The sequence below is a fragment of the Limulus polyphemus genome, unplaced genomic scaffold, assembly GCF_000517525.1.
Source record: "Limulus polyphemus unplaced genomic scaffold, Limulus_polyphemus-2.1.2 Scaffold980, whole genome shotgun sequence".
Taxonomy (NCBI): Eukaryota; Metazoa; Arthropoda; class Merostomata; order Xiphosura; family Limulidae; genus Limulus; species Limulus polyphemus.
Window position 1 is genome coordinate 321232 of NW_013666590.1, and position 10663 is coordinate 331894.

At 31.4% G+C, this 10663-nt stretch overlaps 1 protein-coding gene across 1 annotated transcript in view; it reads left to right on the forward strand.

Moving 5' to 3' along the window:
* The window catches only part of LOC106461527, a 66013-nt gene that overhangs the window by 39991 nt on the left and 15359 nt on the right, over positions 1-10663 (forward strand). Inside the window, exons 2-3 of the mRNA XM_013921360.2 lie at positions 5994-8788; positions 9366-9599. Of these exons, the coding sequence (XP_013776814.2) occupies positions 6020-8788; positions 9366-9599 (3003 nt within the window). The 5' untranslated portion in view covers positions 5994-6019. The remainder of the gene's footprint in view (positions 1-5993; positions 8789-9365; positions 9600-10663) is intronic.

A 10663-nucleotide genomic window follows, 5' to 3' on the forward strand; every position in this document is an offset into this window, starting at 1 on the left:
AAGACTAGAGTTGCCAGGAACAGACATGATCCTTCTAGAATCTCATGACGTGTTACTAGTTTCACGTGCCTTCCGCTGTCGTAACAGTATGTTATAGGAACACGTGAGCTCTTTACTGTGAAACGTGTTCTAGAATACAGACCGTGTTTTGAGTTAAATTTCTTACATAACTTTATTTCTTCAATAAGCCCAATGTAAATATAAAAAAGAAACAATCTGCTTACAAATTCTGTTACATATAGATCCCAACTAGAATGTTATGAAGTAGACGTAAGTATACTTAAACTTTTAATGTTATATGCTCAATGACAAAAACGTTCAAAATTATCTTTTATTTAGCACCTGTTTTAAGGTTTTACTGTTTTTCCTTTTATTTTGTTTATTTCGCATAAATACCCCTATATATATATATATAACATTGCAGTCTGCAAGAATAAACAAAGTAATCTAATACCAGCAAAAAATAATTTAAGTTTTCGGAATCCTTAGATTTCCACGATCTACTATGTTTTTCGCAAAGACTACTGAGTTTTTACTTATAGTCACGTAAATCGCATAACCTCAAAAAAATAAATAAATAAGAAACTTGAGTTATTTCGTAATTAGATTTTATTAGAGTTAAAATGAGAGGTATTCTAGATATTCAGTCTGCTTTATATGTCTATTTAAGTAAAATTAGGGGCCACTATGTGCAGGTAATCTTTAAGCGAAAATTATGAGAATACAAGCAAAAGATTTTCAAGATTTTTTAGAAATTTCAAATACTATAATTTTACTTTGTAAAATTTACGTTACCTATCACTTAAAATGACAAACCTGGAATATAATTGCTTTCACCTAACGTGTTTAATGTCATGTTCAGCATAAACGCTTCGTTAGGTTTAAGTACTTTGTTGGTTAAATTTTAAGTATCTAACCGATGCGCAATACTTTAGTTCACCAATTTTACTATAGGTGGAACATGGGTGGAATTTGGGACCAAAATATCAAGGGGCAAAAAGTCTGAATTAATTACTGTGAATGTAATTTGTATATTATATCCCACAGAAAAAAAAATGTTGGGTAACTGCTTCTCTTGCCCTCCCCCCTCTCGTTATACCGCCTTTGGGGGGAACAACCCCATTATACAATTGCAACCAAAGTACTAATCTGTGACACATGTCAAGTGATATTAAAATATGTTGTGTGTAGGCACACTGTAGTTTCTATAAGATACTTAAACAATTCATGGTGATTTACAAGCATGGAAAAAAGAAATTAATGTTTACTTACGGAGAGTATAATCAAAATTATGTACGAGTGTGAATTTCACAAACTTATTCATTGGTAAACTTGTAACTCGAATCTATTTTTTCGCTTTGTTGCTCCTCCCTTTAACAGAATCTTCGCCACTGGATAAAAACAGATAGCGAACCATGACGGTTATTGACGTTTGTAGACTTACAGAGACTAGGTTTATTCTCCTTTAGGGTCTCGATAAGTCCTGGTTAAATATGTTCAAAGTAATGTAATATGTAGCTCATTGTCTTCATTTGTTGTTGCCCATCGTTAATCGATTAAAAACATGTTACCGAACATAGTAATGTTTTACACAGAAGAATTTAAGGTATGTAATTAATTTTAGTTGAATTTCTTGAATACTCAGAATGAAGTTCCGAAATTAACTTAATGATTATAATGATTTTTATTTGTCTTTACAAACACGTTTTTCTACTCTTTCATAAAATATGTTATATATATATATTATCCATCTTTTCTTAAGTTTTTATAATGTAAGATTAATTATTTGTTCTACACCAGATGAATCAGTGAGCTAAACTCTGAGTTCAGGCATACAACCGACTATTCTTAACCGAATACTGGGATTGTTTATTACTGTTATAGCATACACACAGTTGAAAGTGCAAAGAGGGTTTCGAAGCATTACATCTCAAACCTTGGATCCTAAGCGTAATATATTAACCACTTAGCCACTTCTGTGCCCTAATATTACTGACAACTGCCACTCTTAAATAAATAAGTAATGTTTTGTATCTATGATTTACCTTAATTATTATAATATATCTGCGACTCTAAGTTTTACCTTTATTCTTCGAAATCTTTATTACTATAATATATGTGAGTGTCTATGTTTTACCTTTATTTGTAGAACATGTGTTTGTGTGCCTATGTTTTATCTTACCTTTATTATTAGAACATATTTGTGTCTATGTTTTACCTTTATTATTAGAATATGTATGGGTGTGTCTAAGTTTTACCTTTATTATTATAATGTGTCTGTGTCTCTGTGTTTTACCTTCATTATTAGAATGTGTGTGTTTCTCTGTGTTTTACCTTTATTATTAGAATGTGTGGTTTTACCTTTATTATTAGAATGTGTGGATGTGTTTATGTTTCACCTTTATCATTAGAATATGTGTGTGAGTGTCTCTATGTTTTACCTTTATTATTAGAATGTGTGTGTTTCTCTGTGTTTTACCTTTATTATTAGAATGTGTGGATGTGTTTATGTTTCACCTTTATCATTAGAATATGTGTGGGTGTGTCTATTGTTTATCTTTATTATTAGAATATGTGTGTGTGCCTATGTTTAACCTTTATTATTAAAATATGTATGTGTGTGTGTGTCTGTGTTTAACCTTTATTATTAAAATATGTATTTGTGTGTCTATGTTTTATATTTATTATTAGATAATGTGGGTGTGTTTATGTTTCATCTTTATCATTATAATATGTGTGGGTGTGTCTATCTTTTATCTTTATTATTAGAATTCTTTGTGTTTCTATGTTTTACCTTTATTATTAGAATATGTGTGTGTGTCTATGTTTAACCTTTATTATTAAAATATGTATGTGTGTGTCTATGTTTAACCTTTATTATTAAAATATGTATTTGTGTGTCTATGTTTTATATTTATTATTAGATAATGTGTATATGTCTATGTTTTACCTTTATTATTATAATGTGTGTGTTTCTCTGTGTTTTACCTTTATTATTAGAATGTGTGGGTGTGTTTATGTTTCATCTTTATCATTATAATATGTGTGGGTGTGTCTATCTTTTATCTTTATTATTAGAATTCTTTGTGTTTCTATGTTTTGCCTTTATTATTAAAATATGTATGTGTGTGTGTCTGTGTTTAACCTTTATTATTAAAATATGTATGTGTGTGTCTGTGTTTAACCTTTATTATTAAAATATGTATTTGTGTGTCTGTGTACACCTTTATTATTATAATAATTTGTGTGTCTGTTTTTTATTTTTATTATTGGAATATGTGTGTGTGTCTATGTTTTACCTTTATTTTTAGAACATGTTTCAGTGTCTAAGTTATATCTTTATTATTAGAACATGTTTGTGTGTCTAAGTTTTATATTTATTATTAGAATTTCTGTGTGGCTATGTTTTACCTTTATTATTAGAATGTTTGTGTGTCTATGTTTTACCTTTATTATTAGGATGTGAGTGTGTCTCTTTGTTTTACCTTATTATTAGAAACTGTGTGTGTATATATATGTTATACCTTTATTATTAGATTATGTGTGAGTGTGTTTATGTTTTAAATGTATTATTAGAATACATATCTATGTCTGTGTTTTACCTTTATTATTAGAATATGTATGGGTGTGTCTGTGTTTCTCCTCTATCATTAGAATATGTGTGTGTGTCCTTTTATCACCTTTATTATTAGAATGTGTGTGTGTATATATATATGTTTTACCTTTATTATTGGAATGTGTGTGTATATATATGTTTTACCTTTATTATTGGAATGTGTGTGTATATATATATATATATGTTTTACCTTTATTATAAGAATTGTTTGTGTGTCTCTATGTTTTACCTTTATTATAAGAACATGTTTCTATGTCTATGTTTTACATTTATTATTAGAACATCTTTGTGTTTCGATGTTTACCTCTATTATTAGAATATGTTTATGTGTCTAGGTTTTACTTTTATTATTAGAATATGTGTTTGTGTCTATGTTTTAACTTTACCATTAGCATATGTGTGTGTGTTTATGTTTCACCTTTATCATTATAATATGTGTGGATGTGTCTATCTTTTACCTTTATTATTATAATTTGTTGTGTGTCTATGTTTTAACTTTATTATTAGAGTATGTGTGTGTCTAGGTTTAACCTTTACTATTAAAATATGTATGTGTGTGTCTATGGTTTATCTTTATTATTAGAACATCCGTGTGTATGTCTATGTTTACCTTTATTATTAGGGTATGTGTGTGTGTGTGTGTCTCTGTTTTATATTTATTATTAGAACATCAATGTGTGTCTATGTTTAACCTTTATTATTAGAATATGTTTATGTGTCTAGGTTTTACTCTTGTTATTAGAATATGTGTTTGTGTCTGTGTTTTACCTTTATCATTAGCATGTCTGTGTGTGTTTATGTTTCATCTTTATTATTAGATAATGTGTGTGTTTCTGTTTGATCTTTATTATTAGAACATCCGTGTGTGTGTCTATGTTTAACCTTTATTATTAAAATATGTATGTGTGTGTCCATAATTTATATTTATTATTAGATAATGTGTGTTTTTGTTTTACCTTTATTACTAGAGCATCCGTGTGTGTTATGTTTTACCTTTATTATTAGAATATGTGTGTGTCTATGTTTTACCTTTATTATTAGAATGTTTGTATGTCTATATTTTACCTTTATTATTAGGATGTGAGTGTGTCTCTTTGTTTTATCTTATTATTAGAAACTGTGTGTGTATATATATGTTATACCTTTATTATTAGATTATGTGTGAGTGTGTTTATGTTTTAAATGTATTATTAGAATACATATCTATGTCTGTGTTTTACCTTTATTATTAGAATATGTATGGGTGTGTCTATGTTTCTCCTTTATCATTAGAATATGTGTGTGTGTCCTTTTATCACCTTTATTATTAGAATGTGTGTATATATATGTTTTACCTTTATTATTGGAATGTGTGTATATATATGTTTTACTTTTATTATAAGAATTGTTTGTGTGTCTCTATGTTTTACCTTTATTATTGGAATATACGTGTATGTGTGTGTCTATGTTTTACCTTTATTATATTCGTTTTGTGCTAAATCACCACACATTCGATCCACGAAAGGTGTAAAGTTTCTAAACAGAATTGTTTTTGCCAGTATAAGTGAACACATTATATATATATGCAGCACACGAATCATTCAATACTTATGAACGTGTATTAGCTCTTTAAAATATACCGGGGGGGGGGGGTAAATATATAAAACAACAGAGTTATTGTTTGTATATTAATATGTTAGTTTTATTTAAACATACAAATATTTATTCGTTGTGTGTCACCTGATCCGTTTATAGAAGTGGCAACACAAGTACATTCATCCTATAGAATCAACTTTGAATTTATGTTATGTCCTGTAGATTGATAAAAACTGTCAACAAATGATCCAAATACTCATTTCACTGAATTTCCCATGTTAAGTTATATACAAGTAAGTAAACTGTGTAAATCATTGCGAATTATAGCGTGTGTTTAAGTTAAAGTGACTGTGAAAATTCTGTGTATATACAAGAATAGAATATTTTCCTGTCTTTATTTAGACTTCTTGAATTGTTTTTTTTTCCTGATTCATTTATACATGTATGTTAAACATTAGGCGGATTCCTGAAAAGTTATCCTGTTAACAAAAAATTCTTGTTCAAGATAATGACGTTAACAATCATGTTTCGATACCTGCGGTGAACAAAGTACATATCGCCCATTGTGTAACCTTATGCTTAACAAGAAACAAACAAAACATTCAATATTAACCTCCATTAAGAAAAATATAGTCAGCCATGAAAGTTGCTAAGTATAATATTACGAAGGAAACGCAACAGAAACCTGTTAGATGTATAAAAACTGTTTTTTAATTATACTGTATTGTATTGAGTAATGTATTACCTAGTTCTTGTCTCTTTCTTATGCTTTCAAGGCTTAATGGTTATTATTGTTTTACAGCGTTTAGACCACACAAAAAGAGAAAGATGTCTGTCATCTGCCAGAACTTTGTCCAGAATACTTGGAAGAAAGACCTCTGCTCCAACTGTTTCAAGTCTTTAGCTGATCACGTTGAAGAACTCACCAACAATCAGAAAAACCACGTCTTTTCTCACTTAAGGCTAAATGACACCCCCAGATATATTTCTCAGGCAACTACAGTTTATCAGTCCAGGTGTTTACTTAAACCTACCACTTGGAAAACATCTTTAACTGAACGCAGAGATTTAGACAGTCCAAAACCGTTTAAATTAGAAAATGGTTATAATGGTAAACATCTAAGAATTACTTCTACCTCAGAAGAAGTCAATGCTAGTACGATTTCAGATAGAAACATATCTCTGAAAAATAGTCACATCAATGATTACTTGAATGGCCACTGCAGTACGGAATTACTAAATAAACAAATGTCTGGGATTTTGCGTACTCCAGGAAAGAAGAATGAGTCAGGTGGAAAGTCGGGTGTTGCTTTTCTAGACGGTCCAGAAGTGATAGGTTACGGAGGAAACGATTTTGTTTCTGATGATGAATGGGAAACTTCTTCTGATGAAGGAGATATAAACTTAGAATTTTTCGACGTTACAGAAGAAGACAAAGCTATAACTAAAATTACCAAGGAAAATACTACATTTAATGCCAACTATGCCAATCTCCGCTGTAAAGAACCCGTGAAAACACCAACTACTTCCGTGTTGAATGGACTCGTGAATGGCACAAACGGATACAGTGAAGAACATTTGGAAGTGTCCCAGACTGATAAAAATATCTCTGCCTCATCGACCCAGTGTGAGAGGCCAACAGACAAAAATAGCTCACACTCTTCCAAACAGCCTTATGGGACGGTTCCCCAGCGTCGACGAGATCCGCCACTAAGAGCATCAGTAAAGCCATTCTTTCGCGAGGTGCCTTGGAGCAGTACAGAGAACCATGATAGAATACAGCCAGTGGCACCACTACAAAAGCAGTTCGAATCTAATACAAACATGAGTGAAGAGAAAAAGCTAATTAAAACTGTTTCTGAATCAAAGATGTGTGATTTTGGTCTAATCACATCGAACTTGAATGAGGACGAAGACATCTTAAAAGAAAAGAAGATTAATTCAGAGAAGGATGAGGCCCCAGTTGTTTCAACAACAGAAGATCAAAATGTTTTAGATACAAGTAAAGAAAACAGTCAAGAGCTCAACGATACCCATTCATGTTCCAGTTTGTCAAGTGAAGTCTCTCAGTCTTCAACATCCACTGGCACATGTGTGTCTATAGATAAATCAAATACCAGCGAATGTTTGTTAGCAGACGCAGATACGGATGGTATTTTTTCAAATATAAACGATCATTGTGAATCAGGAAACACTGAATCCATCGACAGAGATTTGATAGGAAAACAAGATTTATGTGAAAGGAACTCGGATCCGACAAAGGTGGACATATCGACATCTGAGTCATCATTTCTTGATATAAATACAACCGAAAACAAAAATTCTGAAATTACACAAACTTCCACATGTACACCTGATATCGATCTATTTGAGTCCAATAAAAGTCCATCATCGGAGAAAATATCAGAGGTAAAATTTCCTTCTGAAATATCCAAGGATATACAAGAACAGTCATTGTCTGATGACACGAACAAACTGTTCAATGATAAGTCAGGCACAATGGAGATACTACAAGACACCTCATTTTCTTCCATGAATAATAGTTCTGACGAAAAAAGAAATAAGAAGCCCGAACCATTAAAAAACAAACCACAAGTTCCAAAAAAACCAGCAAGTGTGCAAATTCTCCACCCTCAAAGTGTCAGAACGGTCAGTCCTGAATCGGAGTTTAGGGATAGCAATACTGTTGACGTGAACGTTAATATTGAACAGCCAATATACTCAACAGTGACCAAGCCTGAACTACCATGCTCTCCACCTGTCGAGAAACCTCAAGTTGCTGTTTCGCCTGTGAACCATTATGCAGAGAGCAACATTTATCAGGAAATCAGTAATACATACGACATGTCAGATCTTTCGACAAATCACAAATCTGACGTCAGTCGAAACTCTAAGCTCGCTGCTCTGGCTGTGGAACTAGAGCAAGTTAGGTTCAACAGTGTAGCTAAACGCCACGCTCCCCCTCCTCCGAAAATTCCGGAAATCTTAATCAGTACTCAGGAAGGACAAGCATCTACCATACTTTCTGCTGGTGAAGAAAATGATGAAGAAAGAATATCGGTTAATCTATCTGCTCAAACGGCCTCAGTTTCTTCTGGAACTCCGATTAAAAAAAATGAGCCTTGTAGAAATATATTTTTAACTGAAGGAAAAATAAAAAGCACCACTTTTACATCTACGTATTCTCGTTCAAAAGCTCACAACAATAACCCGGAAGACTCCACTAAAAGTAAAAAAGGAAAATTCTCATTGAAAAAATTTCTGAAACGAGGGAAAGATCCTTACTCAGGAGACACCCTTACTGACAAAAGTGACCTATTAGCACCCAACCCTAAAGCGTGGAAGCAAAATGAATTTGACAGAACAAAGCTAAAGTTAGAAATAATACATCCAATGGATATGGTAAACCGAAGCCAAGAAGAAGAAAAATGGCAAACATCTCAGAACCTCGATGTATGTGTATCACCACCAGTTGTGTCTGACACAGCTAAGGATGCTAGCCACCGTGATGACCAAACATATGATCAAGCAAATTCTTATGAAGTTATTAATGGACTAATTCTTGATTCTACAAGTTGTAGTGTAGAACCTGGGAAGGTATGATTGTCTATTAATATCATAGTTTAGTATAATAACAATACTTCAGATATGTTTAGACTCGTCACAAAAGAGAGAAACGTTTCTATACGAAACATTTGAAGTTAAGCTAGAGAGAAACCTCAGAAAAACTAAAATTCTAAAAATGTTAAGACAGTTATTTACGCTGAATTAAATAGAAGAATTTTCATAGTTTTACTGTAAATTAATAAGAATATCAATAGTTTTAAATGTGTATTTCTTATTTTCAGAAGAATCTAAAAATAAAACATTATTAGTTTTTCCTACTTTCTTTCCAAAGAGAATAAGTAAAATGAAAACAAGTTAAGTTTGTTTAATGATATATCAACTTCTTTATAATCAAGTACATGATGGCAATAAGTAACATGAAAACAAGTTAAGTTTTTTTCATGATATATCAACTTCTTTATGATCAAGTACATGGTAGCAATAAGTAACATAAAAAAACTTTCACGAGCCTACCCTTTACACGATCATGCTAAAGAATATATCTCAACATAAAATGTTTAATGCTTTATATCAATTAATATAAAACTTCCAGAATATTTCTTTCCAGACACCAAGTTTTACCGATGTACAAAAACCAAGATCGTCAACAGGGGGCTCCACAGTTAGTACATCATCCACTGAAAACATAACACGTTTATCACAAGATTTCTCTTGTGAGGATAGCCGTCCAGCTAGACCACCTAAGCCCCCTCCGCCACCTCGCTGTCGATCGTTAATCCCAAGTCGAATAAATAACATCAGTGCTGTTCTTACTGATGGAAGAAGAACACCACACCTCAAAGTAGGCATACCTGTTTATTTTTTGTGTTAGAGTAAAGATGCCATTGGGTTTGTAAATATGTACATAAGTTTACAGTGAAAATATTAAACATGTTTGCAAGCAGCAATAAACTAATTATACTTTTTATTACTTAAAATCTGAGTGTGTTAATATTGATTGAGAAAGAATGCTAACAAAAGTGTTTATTATTAAGAAGATAACTTCTCATACAATACCACTGGGGTAGCTTCTACTGTTCTTTGTTAAGATCCTTCTTTAACTTTACTTCATCTAGCCAGCTCTCGAGCCCTTTAAACTGGTTCTTATATATGAATGTTGTGTATTGTTCTTCCATTGTCATAATCATTGTATTTGTACCTAAGCTCCTTTTTGAATATTATAATTTTGTTTTGTTCATTAGCATGTTAACGGATTAAACATGAATCCTATTTTAGGGCGATCCAACTTAGTGCATATACAGATACACTGATAGTGCTTATCATTCAAAAAATGCTTCTTTATTTACCCATACAACCAGAATTTAGTGTTACTATATCTTTTTTCCCCTCGTTATTTACTTTATTTTCCTCTATTTGATATTTTCTAACTTGGGTCAAGCACACTTCAGTGCAGACGTGAATAGCCAAATCCAGCGATATTTAATATACAATTGAATTAGCATGGTAACGCGTTATTATTAACCCTGAATATAATAATTTTGTATTGTTCATTAGCATGGTAACACGTTATTATTAACCCTGAATATAATAATTTTGTAAAATTATTGTATTCAGGGTTAATAATAACACGTTACCATGCTAATGAACAAAGGATTTGTTCATTAGCATGGTAACGCGTTATTATTAAACCTGAATACAATAATTTTGATTTGTTCATTAGCATGGTAACGCGTTATTATTAAACCTGAATACAATAATTTTGTTTTGTTCATTAGCATGGTAACGCGTTATTATTAATCCTGAATATAATAATTTTGATTTGTTCATTAGCATGGTAACGCGTTATTATTAAACCTGAATACAATAATTTTGATTTGTTCATTAGCATGGTAACGCGTTATTATT